General features: G+C 43.1%; 1 protein-coding gene across 2 annotated transcripts in view; it reads right to left on the reverse strand.

Annotated features, from left to right (window-relative positions):
• Nucleotides 1-547: 547 nt before the first annotated feature.
• Nucleotides 548-22,048, reverse strand: part of ANKRD42 (ankyrin repeat domain 42) — a 617,667-nt gene continuing 596,166 nt past the window's right edge. For both annotated transcript variants that reach the window (XM_069639864.1, XM_069639863.1), the window contains one exon: nucleotides 548-950. In XM_069639864.1, the coding sequence (XP_069495965.1) occupies nucleotides 849-950 (102 nt within the window). In that variant the 3' untranslated portion in view covers nucleotides 548-848. The remainder of the gene's footprint in view (nucleotides 951-22,048) is intronic.

Genomic DNA, 22,048 nt, shown 5'->3' on the forward strand with positions numbered 1-22,048 from the left:
GAAACTGTCACAGAGGTGTTTATAGCTGTTCTATGCAGCAATATTTGTAAGGACACATGACTATCTGGATAGTTTGGAAATACAGCAGGAGAAAACATAGCAAAACATTTAAACCCATAACCCAGAGTAGCAAGTTATTTTTTTACCACTGCTTTGAAAATTGCAGCAAGTGGGTTTCCAGAAAAAGAAAAATGGAAAAGACAGGGGAACACATATCATTTGTGAATTGGGAGCTCCAGATATACTGAGCCCTAAATTAGTGTCCTCTTATTTTGATAATTTGATCAGAGCGCTTCTTCGTTGCAACTGCAGGCTTGATGCGGCTATCGTCCAATGCCTTGATCATGTCCAAACCTAATGTGCTGCTGGTTTACCACGTTATCACTGTACTCACTTTTGTATGTGTATGCCTCACAGATGTCGAAAATGAGGCGGCACAATATAAGCTGTACTTACCTTTCATCTGAAGATACACCAGCTTATGTTCAAATTGCGAAGACAATTTATTGACCCAATGGTACATATGAAAACAGTGTCAGCCTTTAACTTGCCACTTTCAACTGGAATTTTAATAAAATACAATAGTGGAATAACTTCAACTTCAGATATGTGATTGGATGTAGTTCTTGTAAGCGGTAGTCATTTTTTCCCCAGACTGTATATACACATTTTGGGCCTGTTTCACAAATATTTGCCTTGGAGAAAATCGGCAGATGCCCCTGATCAGCACCGATTTACACTTGCAACCAGGGGTGGGTTTCCAAAATTGGAACAGAAACAGAATGCGCAAATGTGCACGAACCATTCAAAGTCTTATGGAAACTTTGGAATCATGCTTTAGCTGCATATCATTTCTCCATGACTCTTCTCACATATACGCCTCCGGGGCTCACTTGCTGTTTTTTCTTTATCTTCTTTTTTTCCTTAGGGGAATCCAGCGTCTTGTCTCCCTGTGGAAATATTCAAGAGGTGAAGACTTTAATTCATGCTTTTGTTTATAGCAAACACTTAATGGAATTGTGTTTTGGTGGTTTTGTGAATTTTATTTATGGGGGAGTGCAATGCTTGTGAAAGCCAGAGGGGTTAAATGCCCTAAAGATATAATTCCCAAGCTGCTTAAACAGCTATTAGTATACCTTGCACCCGCTTTATGGGTGCAGTAGCCCTGCATATTAAATCCCTGTCTTAAAGCATTGTTATCAAAGGTGACAATGTAAGCGCTTGTTTATGGAAACATATGAAAGCACTAGGTGCATAACAATCAAGAAGCCGCAGGGCAACAGGGAAACAAAAGCTATTGATAAACTTGATGGTAGTCGCTGCATGGTCAGAGAGCAAGGGAATGGTACTCGCTTATCTTTTGTCCATCTATAACGAGCACTGGCATTGCCAACATTTGTGGCTTTGTGTAGACGTGGCATAGGCATTTGCAAAGCACTGCAGCACTGGCACTAACTGGCCGTTAATGGTAGCTGGGTACCTGGGTACAGAATGGCAGTGACTGCCAAATGTCTTTCAACTATTCACAACCCAAAACTATTGGCTTTTCCAATGCTTGTTTTTAACATGACTTCAGTGAAGGACTTGCATGCTATTGAATGACGTGGCTGAATGCACACTTGGTTAAGACAATGTTATTACACCAGTAACGCATTTACAGCCCCAATTAAACCATTACCTCTCAGAAACCTGCTTTGAAACAACACTTGCTGGAATTTCGAGCACAGAGTTTGATGGTACTGCTTGGTAAAGCTAGCTCAAAGAGATTCCAGGAGGGTGTGGTTTGGGTGAGGAGCGCCAGTAATTGGGTGGTAATGGCCATATTGATTAGCCTGGGCATGGGCAGGCAATGGGTGGGTAATAGCTAAACAACACCCACATGCTGTGTGTCCCTCCTTAATACCCCTATCTGCCACCTAGCTGTAATCATATTGGCTTATAGTTGGTGCTTTAGTGTAACATTATAGCCAGAACTAAAAAGATAGGTGGATCCATTCATGAAGGAACCACAGCTATACCTCTATACAGTCTGCCTTTGAAGGTTCTGCTACTTCCATTCTGAGAAAGCAGCGTGATGTAGACTATGGGGCCACCAACCTTTGTCCCAGAGAAAGCAACGTGTGAGGCAAGGACCAAGACCGGACCACCAACCCCTGAATAGTAGGAAGGGATTTATGATGCAAAGGCCAATCCCCCTTCGTCCACCCCGTACATGGCCTCTGACTCATGACAAGTTTTCGGGCCTGTAGGAAGTAAATTATGTGGCAGGGCCCAAAGCCCAGTCCTGGGAAGTGATAAGCAAGGCAGAACCCAAGTGCGACCTGTAGACTCGTGAACCATACAAATTGGTGCATAAGGCATCGAGGCGGATTTAGCACTCAGTGATGGACAAAAGACGACCAGGCCCTCCGTTTCCTGCTCCGGCACCTTCCCATCTCATCACACCAGCCACAACACACACGCCCTCCTCCCTCCCTGCTGGCAGTCAGGTACATTGTAATAACAAAGAGCAGCTTTATCGCTCGCTCACAGGGCCTGGCTAAACATGTGTCAGGGCTTGTGGGGGCCCATTTCAATATTGAGCCCCTCTTGCCTACAGTTAGGAGGGGTAGACACAGTCTGTGGCACCCTTGGGTTGCTTAAATAAGAAAGGATACAAAGGAATGCCCTTTAATCGCACGGGGCAGGCAACCAGAGGTGAGCTGAAACACTAAACTGCCACGGAAAAGTCAGTAATTGCTCTGTCACCAAGATGAAACCAGAGTAAAAGGCAAAAAACACTGCTGGATGCTATCAAAGGTAATCTATAACCTGCTGCCAAGCACACAGATAAAGTCTTCAGTTAAGGCAGTGGTCTTCAAACTAGGAGCCTGGACGATGTCCAGAGGGGTGAGGGCAGTCTCTTTAAAAAAGGATTAAGATTAATGTTTTTAATATAAAACAGGAATACAGTGACTGCTTTTAATAGAAAATATAAGCAGTAGAAAATCTGCGTACATTTTAAAAGAGCACCCACCCAGACATCTTTTGGGACCCCTAGGGGGACCAACACCTAGGTAGGGAGGCTTAGAAACATTGTTTCTACTAGGGGTTGGGGGGGAGTCTCGGTATGAACAAGTTTGAATACCACTGAGTTAAGGTGACATCAGCCAGAAAAGTGCAGCATGAAAGAAATATGTTGCTGTGTAGCAAGACAGCCAAATTAGGGGCAGACGCATGGGCATCCCCATAATAAATACACAGCACAACAAATTCACAACATAGCAACATCACAGTAACAAACATTACAAACAGTGACAACAGTCTTCAATACTGTATGAGACCTTGGTAAAGACATTAAAAAAAGTGTTCACGTGTAAACCAAGAGAATAATATTCTGTGCAATACATACATGTTCACGATTATAAATATACAACAACTCAATAGTTTAGTAAGCCATGAGAGTTTTTCTTCATAGCAAAAATTGCAAACTAAATCACTTCTAGTGACACTGAAAGTCCGCGGATCAAGCACAGTGAGATTAAATGATTTGTCCAGGATCACACAATTCATTAAAGTGATGAAATCAGTATTTGGACCCAGGCAGTGACATAAGCTCTTGACTACATATCTTTCCAGTGATATGTCACACATTTATTTTAAGGTTTGGGTTTCCAAAAAGGAAATAATTAGTTTTTCTATCAATGCCATGAAAAGTACACAGATCACGTAAGAAACCTACCTGACATTACATACATTGTTATAGAAATAGGTCAAGCAAAAAGAAATGTATAGCTTTATTTTCACCACGTTGAATGCACAATTGCAGTAGCACCCTGCAAGCCAATGTGGACCTAAAGACAATGTCAACTGGTTTTAAAAAAGGTATTCACAGTGAAGCAGAATTCACTATACGGTAATATTCTTTAGCCATTATTTTACACAGCATGCAGCATTATACTTCCCACCCATTTATTATCACCCACCAATCCCACCTTTTAAGGAATAACAGTCCTTACCCAGGCGCCCCTGTGGCTGGATCATCAACCTCCAATAGGCTTATTGAAATGAGGTTAACACAAAGCTGAAACTGGGGTTAGCGGTGGAGGATGCATTCTTGTCTAAGTGCTGCATTTTATTTGTTTCCCTGTTCATGTATCTATTGCAGCTATGATTACATGTGGGTCGGCAGGTAGGGCAAGCACATGCCCACCTTGCATCACAAATATGCTCCACTTTTTTTTTATTTATTATAGTTTAGTACAAAACTTTTACAAAAGAAAGAGGAATACTTCCTCTCATCACATCATAACAACTTATCATCAATACATTTCGTGTCTGTGGATCTCTTGGACTTTTACCAAAAATAGCAGCTTTGTCACAGAACAGTTCTCAACTCATTCTTTCAGATCCTATAAGTTTGTCCAAGTAGTTAATAGTTGCACATATTAACATACAGTTGCGTCCAGCGATTAATGAATTCCACCAAACTTCACTATGGATATTATCTGAGACAAAGGACCCCAATGCAGTGGTTTGTTCCAAAGTTAGTTCCGGACATTCGATAAACAAGTGTCGAAGTGATTCTACACTTTTATCGCAAAATCGGCAGATGTTATTTAGAGTATTGGTATCATGTCTGAGGAACAATATTTCTTTAGTTGGTAGCACATTAAGCCTCATCCGAAGGAACATATCTCAATGGTACCTGGACGGAAAGAATTGAAGATACTTCGGATCCTGGTTTGCTGCGCGCATGTCATGATTTTGAATTAGACTTAATTTCAGCGTCCGACGTTTGTCAATAGTATTGCTCCAGTCATGATTGCTCACTTTTTTTTGACTGCACAGGGTTTGTTACACAAAAGTTCTGTTGATGCACCAACATGGTCGAGGTTTGCTAACATGACTTCAGATCAAATCTGGAGTAGGCCATTGAAAGATCTAGTCGGGATTTCTTTCAGTATGCTCCACTTTTACTCCTTTCCCTCCTGCTTCCATTTTCCCCCATACAGCAGTCTTTTCCCCTCCTTTTTTCCTTACTAGCAATGTCCTCTCTAGTATCCCATTCTTTCCTGCTCTTTTTGAACACTGTCATCCTCCGTTCTTGACTCATCCTCCCATCGCCTTTTCTTTCTCCATTTCTGCCAAACATTCTTTGTTATAAAGACACTGCTCTCTTCCTCATTTTGCTGCTATTAACATACTCTTCTGCCTCCCTTCACTCAATTCCGCCCTCTGTCGTTTACCCATGTCACACCAGTTGCCCCTCAACTGCCCATTCCTCACTCACTTGCCTCCCTCTCTCCTGCCTTCCCTTACTCTTCATTTCTCCCTGACTCTTTAGACCTCCATTATTCACCATTCTCCTACTTCTGAACTCCCTGCTATTTCCCTGCCCTCTAATCCTCTTCACCCTGCATTTCCCCTCACTCTTGTGCCTTATTAACTATTGCCCCCATTCTCCTGCCCTCGTTCATTCTCTGTACCCATTCACCCCTTTACTCTCACCTGGCTCTGTTCAATCACTTTATTCCTGAGTTGCTACTGACTTATCTACATCTGCATGCACCTATTACTTCTTTCACGGCTTGCCCACTCATGCCCACCTCACAAACCTCTCGCACTCTGGTAAATATCGGTTTAGTTTACAGTAATGGTCACTTGTACGTTGTAAAGTACAGACATATATATCTATATATATATAGATATATATATATATATTCAGTAAAAAAACGTTAACGGGAAGTTATGGTTAAGTTGCGCTACTAAAAACCTATGAAATTCAGTAAAAAACTTTGTTAAAGGGACATTATGGTTCCAAGTAAAACCGAAAACCCCCTGATATTCGGCAGTTATGGTAAGCTAAGCACCACCACCCTGCATTGCTAAGACTAACACCCAGGACATCAAAGATGACATCACAAATGTCATTAATAACATCACGGATGACATCACATGTCTGACTCGCTCTTTTGTCCTTTAGTGATATATTTTAGCCACTAATAGTTAGGAACAAAGAAATCAAAAAGTACCATATTTGTAGACTTATACTTCAAATATGTTCTTACAATAATTCACTTAGGGTGCACTCACAGCATATGAAACATATACATAGGAAAAATACACACTTAAAAGATAGCAATGCTTTCTGTGTATGAAGACAATCGGTAAGGTTATCAACACTTTCTTATTGTTCTGCTGTTTCTTTATTACTGTACTTTCTCTGGATGAGCTCACATTTGTATTCGCATTACTTTCTTTAGGGTGCAGTCACATCATGTGATAGTTATACATAGGGAAGTAGTAGGTTTGAAGCAGAGCAATCATTTATGTGCATAAAGATAAGCAGTTAGGTTGTGAACACTTTCTGCTTGTACTGCTGCTTTTTTGCGTACTTCACTTTCCCTATATATACTCATATTTGTATGTGTTGTTGTGTCTGTGTTTTGTATGTAATAATTAAATTATGTAGTAAGTGGGTTTTATTAGCTACTTATTACATGTTGCACAGTACACAAAACACTAATAAGAAAGCATTTATCATTTCACTATTCAACATGGGAAGATTATGAATATTGCATCTCCATCATGTATGCTGCACACAATGCTTATATTTATACATGAGTAGCTTAGTATACTGTAAAGAACTTCATAATAGAATGCTATTTATATCAATGCATTGCCTAATGCACTACATAGCTCATGATATCTATTCCAATGATCCTTGATACTTTGTCAACGCTATAATAAGAATCCCTTGTACAGACTTTTCATGAAAAGTAAATGCCAATGTGATATCATCAGTGATGTCATCAATGACATTTATGATGTCATCTTTGATGTCCTGGGTGTTAGTCTTAGCAATGCACAGTTGTGGCGCAAGTTATGGTCGCTTAGCTTACCATAACTGGCGAATATCAGGGGTTTTTCAGTTTTACTTGGAACCATAACGTCCCTTTAACAAAGTTTGTTTTACTGAATTTCATAGGTTTTTAGTAGCGCAACTTAACCAGAACGTCCCTTTAACAATGTTTTTACTGAATTTCATGGGTTTTTAGTAGCGCAACTTAACCATAACCTCCCTTTATCAACGTTTTTTTTACTGAATATACATATGCATAGTGTGAATTTGATAGATGTTTACTAGGATTCCCTTACTTTATATACATGTAGCATAGAATATGCTGAACCCCTTGCTAGTGATTTTGATGTCCGCGGACTGTGCATAGGTCAGCGGACAGACGCAGACAACATCAACAGTACCTAAAAACTCAGGGGGTATCTTAAATTGTTCTATCATGCCATATAAACACTAAACAAGTTAAAAAAGCAGCACATGAACACATAATACGTAATAAATAAGAAGTGGAACCTATATATGTAACACATCAACTGTCCATTTAAATAGCATATGTACTAAAATGGAATGTACCAAAGCAAAAAAGATATGCCTCCAACATAATTACTTCACAGAAACCGAACAGCAAGAAGCAACAGCAGACCTACACAACAGTAACAACAAAACTTACCAGAAACTATTAAGTAAACTTCATGTTTCTTAAATATTTCCAAACTTTCTGTATAAGGTACACTGAAAGTAATATATTTATTTTTACACAAAAAATGCCCAGTACTTTGGAATGGCTTGAAGAAAATTTCCCACGTGATGAAATGAGTGAAGACAGTGACACTAATGGTAGACACTTCTCTATATAAGCCAATTAATAATCATTACTTTATGTGTACTTAACACATATATATTTTTTTAACAGACCATACAAACAGAGAAAATAATGTAGCAAAAGAGACATTAGAAAATGCTCTTCAGAGCATGGAACAAAAAATGGATATGCTAATGGAAAAGGTCAATCTTTTAAAACATTTTGTGGAGGACCACATAAAAGAAAAAATTAAATATTGTCCCACCTGTACCTGTTCCCCCCTCTCCATTTCCCAGTCAACTATTCCCAAACCCTCACCACCAAGGAAAACGTTATGATGAGACTTCCATCCCTTCATCCCCTCCCATCCAGCCTCTCCAAACTCCTAATTCCCCTGTATTTGTGTCAGTTTCTGCTTCCCCCTCTCTTTCATACATTTTATATTTGTATATAATAATAAAATATTGTGTGTGTTTTTACTTTATTCCTCTATGTCTAGTTTAAAAAAAAAAGGCAGTTAGGGTGACCGCGGATGGCACAGGTGACCGGGATGTCCTTAATTAAGCAAAATGGGGGTGTCCTGCGAACACTACACCTGTCCGTACTGTCCGCAATCAAAATGGAACTGTTCTTAGAACAGACTTGGTGTCCGAAATGTCCGCAATTAACCAAAATGGAGGTGTCCCAAGGACACTATACCTGTCCGTACTGTCAGCAATCAAAATGGAACTGTTCTTAGAACACACTTGGTTACCGGGATGTCTGTAATTAACCAAAATGGAGGTGTCCTAAGGATACAATACCTGTTCGGACTGTTCGTCATTAAAATGGGAGTGTCCGCACTGTCCGTAGAACATTGACGCACATGCGCACCACACCCATAGGTCCTACGAACATCGCACCTGTCCGTAACTGTCCGTCGTATGTGTGTCACACTTTTAATTAGTTTGAGGACCCAAACACTGTCCGTAGAACACCCGCGCACATCTGTCCCTGTGCATTTGGTGTCCTGCGGACAGCCGTCCCACTCCCGAACGTGTCTGCGACGTCATCATGTGAGGGCACCCACGGTGAGCATGTGTCCTGATTTGCGGACACTGTCCGGGTCCCCGAACATTTTAAAAGTACTTTTCTGGACAATCCGAAGTATTATACAGTAAAAGTCCACCATTGCACATGTCCCAGACAATGTCCCTGGCGATCTACATACTTTTTGAGCCTTTTTTTGGTGTTCGAAGTGTCCGCGGACGGTGCGGGTGTCCGCAGAGCATGCACCAGCACCCCTATAAAAAGCCACACCCCAGAGCTGATCTTCATTGTGCTTCTGGCTATTGCAGATTGACTTTTGCTGCCTTTGCTGCTCTTGCTGAGATTGCCTCATCAAACATGATGGCATCCATGGCTGCTGCTGCTCCTGTTGGCGCTACTTCTGCCTCAGCACCACCCCCGCCCCCTCTACCACCACCACTTCCCCAAGGGCCTGAGGAGCGGAACAGGCGTGAGGATGCAGAAGAGACGGATGAAGAGGATGAGGTAGTGGAAGTCCATACTACCAGCACTTGCCATGAGTCTTGGGTGTGGCAGTTGTTTCCCACTTTTGGTGGAGTGCCACAAACGCGTGCGAATAAGGTCATCTGCAATCAGTTCCACATGGTGCTGAGTCATGGGAGGCCTGGTTCGTACAACTTCGGTACGACATCAATGAAGCGACACCCAAAGTCGTTCCACGGTGCAGCTATTCCCAAGGTTGTACCTTGTGATAAACGTAGTAGGTTGAGAATCACAAGAAAACATGCGCCAGTCTGCAGACGTCACATACGCCAACATTTTAAAAAGTATTAGAGTTGGTGTACTATCTCATTAGCACACAAAAATGTCAATTGTATGTCCTTGATGCCAACTCTTGCAAGCTGTTCAAAATTCAATGAAACAATGTTGCAAAAAGAAATGCAACCAATAATTGAAATTTGCTCCACAGACAAACTGGACATACATGGTAGAACACTACCCATGTGTCAACAAGCCACAACAAGATTAATTAACTTAGAAAACTCTATATCCAACACAGCTGGTTTAGAGAAAATATTAAAATTATCGATAAACTGTAAAGCAATGCTTAAACGTAACCTTGACGTGGAGCAAGGAATAGTTAATGGACCACTGGGTACAGTTGTTGGCTTTCAAACATACCCACGTGACAACAACATTCAGTTTGTAAATATTCTCTTTGACAAACTATCAGAAGTTAAAAGGATAGGAGAACAATTTTCTCTAACTCTAGCATACGCAGTGACCATTCACAAATCACAAGGTCTTACCCTAGATAAAGCATTGATGATATTGGGAACACAGTCTTTAAAGAAAGCATGAGCTATGTAGCACTATCACGCTTACGTACACTTGATGGTCTATTTCTAATCAACTTTGATGCAAGTAAAGTAAATGCTGATATACCTTGCATTCTAGAATACAATAGACTACGTTCACTGTACACCCCCATCTAAAAACCTATCCTGTGCCACAAAAAGCTAATTGTTGTAAAAGAAAACTCCTTCAAACAGAAACAAAACAGGATCTCACTGCAAATCCTCCAAAGAGAGTAAAAGAAGCTAATGCCTCATCAATTACAACAACCAAAGAAGAATCTACTGCTCAAAGTAACTCAAGTACTTCTTCAAAGAAGCAACACACACTCCGAAAAAATGACTTGGATAGAGAACTATCCGGTCCATTCAAATTTTCAAATATAACTGGTGTAAATTGCTACACAAATGTAGCGATAAATATTCTATTCCAATTGCCACCAATTATTGACAACATTTACTTACACAATACAGACCAGTTGTGTTTGCAAATGTTAGTCCTTCAAAGAAATGCAACCAAGAATCCTGACAACACCTACAGTGTTCATGGAATAAGACAAGAATTGGACTACTGTGCTGGAATGGTCAAATTCACTATAAACTCACAGGAATTTCTAATGTACTTACTACAAGTACTGGAAAACAAAAACATACCTATAAATGAAATCTTTTAGATTTCATACATGTGGAAACATACATGCACTCTCTGCAACCATGTGGCACAGGAAGAAGTCCCTAATGGACGCTTCCTGTATGTTTTCAGGACCTAAGTGTGAACCCATTCCATTTCAACAACTTGTACAAAATGCAAACCATAGCAGATTATGTTCTACCTGCAATTCAGATAATCGCTTCACCTTACAAATACAGACACATAGTAAATACGTAATACTAATGCTTTTAGGTTACAATGCAGATGGTACCAAAAACAACTGCAAGCTGACTGGATTCTCACATGGTCGACTATCACTTGGTAAGAAAACCTTCACAACAATAGGTAAAATCAACCACGCAGGAGCCACAACCAATGCAGGTCACTTCACTGCATATATAAAGAAGAATTGTGGATGGTTCGAATGTAATGATAGTACCATTACTTTAAAGCAGATATTACCAGCAAATCTTATAAAAGCTTATTTTATATTCTTAAAACCAAAATTTAATAACTAATCTGTGCATAAACATTAACAAAACTTCAACTAGAAAACTATAAACAGTTAGAATATGCCAAAAGGTATCTAACTGCCCCACGATTCTGCAACAACGAAACCGATAAATCAATACCACTATATAACAAAAAATAAACAGTTAGAATACGCCAACAGGTATCTAACTGCCCCAAAAATGTGCAACAACCCAACAGATAGATGAATAACTTGAAAGTATAAATAAAAAACCAGAACCACTTATAATACACCAACAAGTATCTGACTGCCCCAAATAATCTGCAACAAGCCGACAGATAGAAGATTAGCATAATATTATAAGTAAACAATTAGAATACACCAACAACTATCAAACTGCCCCAAAAATCTGCTACAAGCCAACAAATAGAACATTAACCAGAAACAACAAATAAGCACTGAAAACAAACAAAAAATATTTTGTACCATAACAAAAAATGTTTTTTTTTAATCCAGCATGTACTTGTCATGATCTCTGCTTCCAAAAGATCAGGACTTGCCCGACTCCCTTGGAAGCAGACCCATAACCCCGGTTCCGAGTGCCAGCCAGTCCCAATTGGGACCTTTTGGACCCTGTCCTGGCGCCAGTGGCACCAGGCTCATAAAGATGCCCAGTCCCAGCGCTGGAAGCGCCGGGCTCATAATGCTTGGGTGGACTTACCTGCAGCAGACCATGCTGCTTACTTACCTGCCAGTTGAACCCCTGATCCTCTTCTGTTTGGGACTACTTTTCCTGTTGGGTGGGGCAGGAGCCACTCCCTAGGTTCAGAACACTGGAACTCTTCTGGAAAGCAGGAACTCTTTTCTTACCTAGGCGTGGCTGTGGAAGGAGACACCTAAGCACTACAGGAGGCTATTTAAACCACACCCGATGGATGAATCTTGCTTTGCGTTATTCTGCATTCTCTGCAGCAGAACGCTCATCGTGTCTTCTGCTTCTGATCCTGGGCCTAAGGGAACAAAGGCTTACCATCCTGGAATCCAGTCTTCAGCAGCACCTGTAAAGACAAAGAAAGAACAGGTTAGCACTACGGTCTTCAGTGGCAGCGCATCTCTTACCTGGTCCATCGGCTGTCACCAACGCCTCACGCTGCATTCCGGCATCTGAAAGACAAAGGCTTACCTACTCTTCGCATGCTCCGGAGGTCTTCGCACTGCATTCCGGCATCTGAAAGACAAAAGCTTACCAGCTCTTCGCACACTCCGGAGGCCTTCGGCGCTGCATCCCGCATCTGAAAGACAAAAGAAGGTGCGTTTAAAGACATTGGGCAACTTTATTACTCACGTGCCATTACTCCTTCCACGCCGAATCCAGTGGGTATTCCAGCACCCTTCAGCTTCTCTAAAGCTCCAAACTTGTACCTGCAAGATAAAAGGGACAGTTAGTGCGCATCGTGAAGCAGGCTACAAGTGCTTACTTACGTGCTTCCTGGCGCTTCTATTCCTCACGCGGGTTCGATCCTCAACTCTCATCAGCCCGCCATCCGCCATCGCCGGAACCCTGCAAAACAAGAGATATCATTACAAAAGACTTTTAAGACATTTTAAGTGCCCAGAACTTACCGTTCGTGCAGTTAACGACGGACAGCAGTCCTCTGAGGTGAAGAGGCCTGCGCCCTTATCCAGTGAAGAAACTGGTTACGGCACCCTGCCCCGAGGCAGATGGAGAGCTCGGCGTTCACTTACCTAAGGTGAGGGCGTTAACCTTTGGGGTTCTACAGGAGAAGAGAAAGGGAAGAGGAGAGAGGCACCCAATAACCCCAGTTCATTAATCCCATATTTTCTATCTGCAGACATCTTACTCTTCAAGTCAGACATACAGTGCACAGAGGTCCAGCCCAAAGAGCCAACCGTGTGTTACACATCACCTTTGAAGATACGGCATTCACCCAGTCAAGACCGGCGCCTCTGCGGGAATCAGGTGAGCGTTACAGAATGTAAAGCCTACCGCAAAACTCCCACCCAGGCGCTATGGAAACCTCGGATACCGACCAGCTAGCCCTGTTACTTGGGGAACTAAGAGCAGAAGTGCATGCAGCCCGTCAGGAAACGAATGCTCTAAGAAGTGAACTGATTATTTCCAAGGAGCGAACAGACGATCTCGCTAGACAATTGCTACAGTCACAAGCCAGACAAACTCCGTTACCCGCATCAGGGGCAAATCTTCCTTCAACATACTCTACGAACCCAGTGCAGATCAACTTACCTGGGAATGTACCTCTGGCTCCGCCCGAACGATTTTCTGGTGATCCAAAGAGGTTTGCAGTATTTATTAATCAGTGCCGGTTGCACTTCTTATGCCGGCCAGCAGCCTTTCCAACTGATAAAGCTAAGGTAGCTTTCGTGCTTTCGTACCTTAGTGGCAATGCGGTAGACTGGTCGATCCCTCTAGTTAATCAAGATGATCCGGTTCTCCATGATTTTCAAGCTTTTCAGCTCAGTATAGAAAAACTGTTTGCAAGACATTCACAGGGGCAGGCCTTGGACAATGAGCTCCTTTCATTGCGACAGGGTGATCAAGACCTTTTGGCTTATATTGCGTCTTTCAACAGACTGATAGTGGAAACTCGATGGCCTGAGGACAAAAGGATTACGCTGTTTTATAGAGGTCTACGTGGAGAGCTCAAAGAAGTGTTAGCCCAAGTAGTGAATCCCCCGCAAGACTGTGCGGACTATATTGACTTAGTCGTTCAAATTGACCACAGACTGCAGAACAGGAAGGCCGATCGTTCCAAGTTTGATGCTCGAGTATTTTCCAAACCACCAACTCCTACCAAAGGAGTAGACTCCGGGGAACCCATGCAAATAGGGGGCCTGAAAGGACCACTAACACAAAAGGAGCGGGAAAGGAGAAAGCAGCTGCAATTATGCCTCTATTGCAGAAACTCGGGGCACTTTCTTCGAGACTCTCCGGTGAAACCAGCCAAGAAGGCAGTAGGAGCTGCAGTTACCAGGGTCACAAACTCTGAGCAGGGAAACGACCTCGCCCGACAAGAATAGAGGTCCTCTTGCCGAGCGTTAAAACCAGTTCTGTGACCTTGCATTTCGTGATACCTATGGTCCTCATTAGCCCTGAACATCCGGATCGATTACATGCGATTGAAGCTTACGTCGACAGCGGTGCCATCGGCAATTATGTGGATCATGAAATGGTTTTGAGGATGAATCTGACTCTTTGTCCAAAGGCTGTAAAGGACGTCATTACTACGGTGGATGGTACTGAGATAGCCTCCGGACCAGTAACGCATACCACCCAAGAAGTGACACTAGTAAGTCAAGATGGACACCATGAGAAGATCATGTTCGATGTGATCAAGGCCCCTCAGTTCCAGATTATTCTAGGAATTCCTTGGTTAGAGAAGCACAATCCTCAGATCGATTGGCGAGCAAGAACGGTTCAGTTTCCAGAATGTGTCTCTACTTGTCACCCTCGACCTGGTGTTGCACTGGCAGCAATTTCCTCGGAGGCTCCCCAGTTACCTCCTGAATACCTAGAATTCCAAGATGTTTTCCGGAAGGATCAGGCTAACTCTCTACCTCCTCATAGGTCTTATGACTGCCAGATAGACCTGATACCTGGATCTACTCCTCCTTGTAGTAGAATTTATGCCCTCACCGAGCCTGAGAATCTTCACCTCCGACAATACCTGGATCAATACCTAGCAAATGGGTTTATTCGTCCTTCCAAGTCCCCTGCTTCCTCAGCTTTGTTCTTCGTTCCAAAAAAAGAAGGGGACCTTAGAACTTGTATAGATTATCGCGCCCTGAACCAGATCACCGTTAAGAATAGATATCCGTTACCTTTGATCCCTGAACTCCTGGACCAAGTCAGAAAAGCATGCATATATACAAAGCTGGATCTTAGAGGAGCCTACCACTTGGTACGAGTAAAAGAGGGCGATGAATGGAAGACGGCCTTCCGCACCAAGTATGGACTATTTGAATATCAGGTCATGCCCTTTGGACTTTGCAATGCCCCGGCCGCCTTTCAATATTTTATGAACGATGTCCTCAGAGAGCTCATAGATGTGTGTGTTGTTGTTTACATTGACGACATCCTCGTTTATTCTTCATCGGAAACTGAACATCGAAAACATGTGAAAATGGTCCTCGAGAGATTGCGTCAACACAAACTTTTCGCTAAGTTGGAAAAATGTGTTTTCAACGTGACTGAAGTTGAATTCTTGGGATTCATATTATCACCTAGCGGAGTGCGTATGGATTCAAAGAAGGTCGATGCAATTCTCAAATGGCCATCGCCATCCTCCGTAAAAGGTGTTCAAAGCATGTTAGGCTTCGCTAACTTTTACCGCAGGTTTATCCCTGAATTCTCTCGAATAGTCCAGCCCATCACCGCCTTGTTAAAGAAAAACAAACGTTTTGAATGGTCTACCGAGGCGGAACAAGCTTTCCAGAATTTGAAGACTAGATTTATCTCTGCACCGATCTTAAAACATCCTCGCCCAGAACTCCCCTACATCGTTGAAACTGATGCTTCGAGCCTTGCAATGGGGCCAGTTCTATCACAAAAGGACCCAGTAACCAATCAGTTGCATCCCGTGGCATTTTGGTCCCGCAAATTCTCGCCTCCTGAAATCAATTACACTATTACTGATAAGGAACTTCTAGCTATCAAGTCCGCCTTTAAGGCTTGGCGGCATTATCTTCTGGGGGCCCGACACACCGTTACTGTGATTACAGATCACCGAAACCTGCAATATTTGAAAACCGCAAAAGCTCAATCCTCTAGGCAACTCCGTTGGGGACTATTCTTTGCCGAGTTTGACTTCATAATTACCTATCGACCTGGTACAAAAACCGGTAAAGCTGATGCCCTTTCTCGGATGGGAGTGGAAGAACATTTGATCAATCCTAAACCTGTACCTATCATTCCCGAACAAAGAATTCTAGGTGTAATCGCCACACAATCCATAGAGGAAGTTAAGGATAAAGCCAGGCTACTGGTAACTCCAGCAGACATACAGAATTGGCATCTGCAGGGAAAGGACTTTACGGTGAAGGACAACCTATTATATTTCCAAGAACGGTTATACCTGCCCAGCACAGATTTAAAGAAAAAGGTAATCTCTTGTTATCACGATTCTTTAATGGAAGGACATCCCGGTATGACGAAGACCTCGGAAAAGATCAAGCGCTACTTCTGGTGGCCGTCTTGGAAAAAAGATATCAGAGACTTTATAATGTCCTGTGGAGTATGCGCCCAAAACAAGAGTCAAAAGGAAAAACCAGCCGGCCTCTTACGCCCTATTGACATCCCGCCTCGCCCTTGGCATACGCTTTCTATGGACTTCATCACCGATCTACCTCCATGCTCCGGATACAATACGATCCTAGTAATCGTGGACCTATTCTCCAAAATGGCGCATTTCATTCCACTCAAAGGCTTACCAACAGCAGCAACTCTGGCCCGAGAATTTCTCGAAAACATCGTCCAACTGCACGGTTTTCCTTCAGTTCTAATTTCGGATCGAGGTAGTCAATTTATTTCTCATTTTTGGCGAAGTTGCTGTCGGTCGGCTCAAATTGATGTGAGACTTTCGACCAGCCACCACCCTCAAACCGACGGACAAACCGAGAGGACCAATCAAACTCTGGAACAGTATTTGCGCTGCATGCTACAAAAAACTGAAAAAACTTGGAAAGATATCCTTTGGATAGCCGAATATGCCTACAATAACTCTGTCCACTCGGGAACCGGGAAGACCCCGTTTTTTCTTTTATACGGTAGTCACCCTCGAACCTCGGAGTTGGATCCACTCCAAGATCTTGGAACACCAGCAGTAGACCACCTGCATTCTACAATCACCCAAGCCTTTAAGGAAGCCGTTTCTCACCTTCAAAGGGCTAAAGAACAATACAAGAAAGGAGCAGACCAACATCGGAAGGAAGCCCCCCAATATCAAGTAGGAGATCAAGTCTGGTTATCCACCAAATATCTACCTCTAAAAGGACCACGCACATTCAACCCAAGATACCTTGGTCCCTATTCCATCACTACCATAGTAAATCCAGTAGCGGTCAAGTTGGACTTGCCCCCTCACATGAAGATACATCCGGTCTTCCACGTCTCTCTATTAAAACCCGTGCAACCTCAAACCCGACTAACTACATCTCCAAAACCTATTCTAGTTGATGGAGAACTCGAGTTTGAAGTCAAAAGCATCCTGGATTCCAAGATCTCCAAATCTAAACTATTTTACCTGATTGACTGGAAAGGCTACGGTCCCCAAGAAAGATCCTGGGAACCTGCAGAATATGTCCACGCGCCTCGTCTAATCAAAAGATTTCATCGAACATTTCCTAACAAGCCCAAACCCCCGGAGAAGCCCGTTTGGGAGGGGCCTTGAGGGGGGGTGCTGTCATGATCTCTGCTTCCAAAAGATCAGGACTTGCCAGACTCCCTTGGAAGCAGACCCATAACCCCGGTTCCGAGTGCCAGCCAGTCCCAATTGGGACCTTTTGGACCCTGTCCTGGCGCCAGTGGCACCAGGCTCATAAAGATGCCCAGTCCCAGCGCTGGAAGCGCCGGGCTCATAATGCTTGGGTGGACTTACCTGCAGCAGACCATGCTGCTTACTTACCTGCCAGTTGAACCCCTTATCCTCTTCTGTTTGGGACTACTTTTCCTGTTGGGTGGGGCAGGAGCCACTCCCTAGGTTCAGAACACTGGAACTCTTCTGGAAAGCAGGAACTCTTTTCTTACCTAGGCGTGGCTGTGGAAGGAGACACCTAAGCACTACAGGAGGCTATTTAAACCACACCCGATGGATGAATCTTGCTTTGCGTTATTCTGCATTCTCTGCAGCAGAACGCTCATCATGTCTTCTGCTTCTGATCCTGGGCCTAAGGGAACAAAGGCTTACCATCCTGGAATCCAGTCTTCAGCAGCACCTGTAAAGACAATGAAAGAACAGGTTAGCACTATGGTCTTCAGTGGCAGCGCATCTCTTACCTGGTCCATCGGCTGTCACCAACGCCTCGCGCTGCATTCTGGCATCTGAAAGACAAAGGCTTACCTACTCTTCGCATGCTCCGGAGGTCTTCGCACTGCATTCCGGCATCTGAAAGACAAAAGCTTACCAGCTCTTCGCACGCTCCGGAGGCCTTCGGCGCTGCATCCGCATCTGAAAGACAAAAGAAGGTGCGTTTAAAGACATTGGGCAACTTTATTACTCACGTGCCATTACTCCTTCCCACGCCGAATCCAGTGGGTATTCCAGAACCCTTCAGCTTCTCTAAAGCTCCGAACTTGTACCTGCAAGATAAAAGGGACAGTTAGTGTGCATCGTGAAGCAGGCTACAAGCGCTTACTTACGTGCTTCCAGGCGCTTCTATTCCTCACGCGGGTCCGATCCTCAACTCTCATCAGCCCGCCATTCGTCATCGCCGGAACCCTGCAAAACAAGAGATATCATTACAAAAGACTTTTAAGACATTTTAAGTGCCCAGAACTTACCGTTCGTGCAGTTAACGACGGACAGCAGTCCTCTGAGGTCAAGAGGCCTGCGCCCTTATCCAGTGAAGAAACTGGTTACGGCACCCTGCCCCGAGGCAGATGGAGAGCTCGGCGTTCACTTACCTAAGGTGAGGGCGTTAACCTTTGGGGTTCTACAGGAGAAGAGAAAGGGAAGAGGAGAGAGGCACCCAATAACCCTAGTTCATTAATCCCATATTTTCTATCTGCAGACATCTTACTCTTCGAGTCAGACATACAGTGCACAGAGGTCCAGCCCAAAGAGCCAACCGTGTGTTACACATCACCTTTGAAGATACGGCATTCACCCAGTCAAGACCGGCGCCTCTGTGGGAATCAGGTGAGCGTTACAGTATTTTCATTCCCACAGACCCAATGATGTAATAAACAAACACAGAAACTGAGCAAATTGCACAGTACACTGGTTTGTAAACTACTAAATATGAGGGTCGAAATAATGCAGAAATGTCTATTATGCAATGCAATAACTCATTATGAACTACCTACACTAACTTGATCTTTTCTTTTATCACAGAAATTGAAAAAGAATATCTGCTTCAGTTACCCAAGTCATGAAAAAAATATATCCAATCACACCAAATCAAACAGTAAGTACATATAATAATTCAACTCACAAATACTGCTCCATAACACAACCATTCAAGCACAATCCAAAATGTTTACTTCCATGGATATGTTATACTGCAGTGCTTGTTACCAAACTCTACAATCTTAATTGCATGACTTAGCCAAAACTTCACATAAAAACTATACAAATCAAACAGTACACAAACTTTAGATTTGTGGATATTTGATTAATGTTTGATTCTATGGGTGTGGCCGAAGCCGACGGCTTCGGCCATGCGCCCAAGACTCTAGGCCCTGGCCACAACCACCGCAGCATAACACACCCATAGAAACAAACATTTTAACTGTGCCATATAGGCTACTTATACAGGATATTTATTACAATCAAGGCTGTACTAACAACCCAAAACCAGTATCATACTAAAGTGAAAGTGGGGGCATGTGTTCTAAAGAGAAGCACAGAAAACATCAACCATGTGAGGTGTTCTGAGTTGGATGCTTTGTACGGGCTCCCAGTAGCAGCTTGTATTGAGTTCAAGACACTATGCATCATGGATTAAGTTTGCAAAAAAAGTATATGTCCCACTCTGAATTTTATAGGGGGGTAGGGAGGTCCCCAATTTTTTTTTTCTCCATAGACTGAATGGAGAAAAACTTTGCTCACGCCTACAGCCCAAACCGCTGGACGGATTTTCACCAAATTTGTGGCATGAGTGGCGGATTGGACCTGAAAGCGTGCTTTTGTAAATTTGGTGGACATCCGTCCAGTAGTTTATTTTTAAAAACACCAAAAAGTAGGTCCAAAAAAATGTGCGATATCTGGGTCCGGTCCGCAAACTCAGTTCCCTGTTCGCTCTGCGGACAGGGCACCGATTGGCTAGGAAGGCGCAGTCATGTCTGTGGATACAACGTGTTCGCTGATTGGTTGGAGTGAAGCGCATCACATTTTCTTGATGCACCCGCCATGTTGGATGCGCATATATTTTGGGGTATGTGCTGGTGTCGAACGAAGAGTGGCTGGATAGGGTGGGGGAGTGAGAGATGTGTGAAATGCTGTATTTGTTTAGGTGGCAGTAGGCCGTGCTGTGATTGCGGTGTCCGCAGTCTCCGGAAACATAACAAACAATGGCCAGACTGTTAGGTATTTTACTATGCTCTGATGTATTGGTTTTGGGTAGTTAGTAGAGTATTGGGTGAAGAGGGCATGTATTGAAGAGTTTGTGCATTGGCTGTAATTACTGTTTTAGTATGTTTAGTGAAGTGGATAGGTCCTGAGGTGGTTGTGGTCAGTGGGCAGGTGTTTACTTGCATGGGTGTGTTATGCTGCAGTGGTTGTGGCCAGAGCCTAGAGTCTTGGGTGCATGGCCAAAGGCCAGAGGCCATGCACCCAAGACTCTAGGCCCTGGCCACATACACTGCAGCATAACACACCCATGCAAGCAAACATTTTGACAGTGATATGTGGGCTGCATAGGTGGTATGTTTTCAAATGTTTGTCTACTGGTTGTCAGTAATGTGATAGTATTTATATGACAGTGGACATTGTGTGTGGTGGTTGGTTTGTTGGACTGTGTTCAGAGGGCCTCATTACGACCCAGGCGGTAAGTTACCGCCTGGGTCGTACCCTTACCACCATGGTGTAAACTATGTTTACACCATGGTGGATGGCGGATTTACCGCCCCATTCCAAGGTGAGTGGGGCGGTAAATCCCCATTTCCCATTTTACCCTTCCCCATTCCCATTTTTGCCCCATAGGGCATAATGGGAGTGGGGAAGGCGCTAATTACGCCACCGTAAATTACGGTGGCGTAATTAGCACCATGGTCCCTTAGCGCCATGGATTTTAACGCCTGCAAAAAGCAGGCGTTAAACTCACCATGGCGCAAAGGGACCTCGGAATCAGGCGTTAAGGGTCGGCGCCGTTAACCCCTTAAGGCCTGATTCGTAATGAGGCCCAGAATGTTGGGTGTATGGTATTGTATGGCTGGCTCCAACTATTGTAGTATAATACAGGTATGCACTGAATGTTGTGACTCCAATCATTGTATACCTACTGTTTGCATTGTTGAGGCTGTATGCAGTTTTTTGCATGGTATGGGAAAATGTAGCAGACATAGTTTTTCATTCTCCGTGATAAAAGAAAAGATCACATGTTAGGGTAGGTAGTTTGTAATGAGCTATTGCATTGCATAGCAGACATTCCCGTACTTTGTGGACCTTCATAGTTAGTACTTTACAAGTACTATGCTTCAAACCAGTGTACTGTGCAATTTGCTCAGTTCCTGGGATTGATCGTATAATCATTGGGTCTGTGGGGGAAAAAAAATCAATGCAGGATTTGAAAAAAACTTTCTATGCTATGGTACAGTCTTTTTCAGTAGGAAGAATTGAAGAGGTGTATGGTTTTTGGTTTGGAAGTGGTGGTACTATTGTTGCAGTTAGATACCAGTTGGCATATTCTAATTGATTATTTCATGTTGCATTTTAGCAGTATTCATTTTTTTTTTTTTTTTTGAAAGCTACAGTTTTAACATAAGAGAAAACTTTTGTTTCAAATGATCACTTCGAAGATTGAGAAAAAACAAAACAATATCCCAAAGGTTCATCACAATTAGTTCAAGGTTCAAGGGTTCAGAAATTTCTTTGAGGTGATTAATTTTTGAATTTGCTAGAACTAAAGCTCGCACGATTCTTCATACCTGAGTAGACTAAGGACGATAGAGGGAAGATACAAGGATAAAAGAGCAGAATTCAAATGCAACATAAACAAGCTT

This window comes from Ambystoma mexicanum, chromosome 7q (assembly GCF_040938575.1).
Source record: "Ambystoma mexicanum isolate Mex_15411 chromosome 7q, UKY_AmexF1_1, whole genome shotgun sequence".
Lineage (NCBI taxonomy): Eukaryota > Metazoa > Chordata > Amphibia > Caudata > Ambystomatidae > Ambystoma > Ambystoma mexicanum.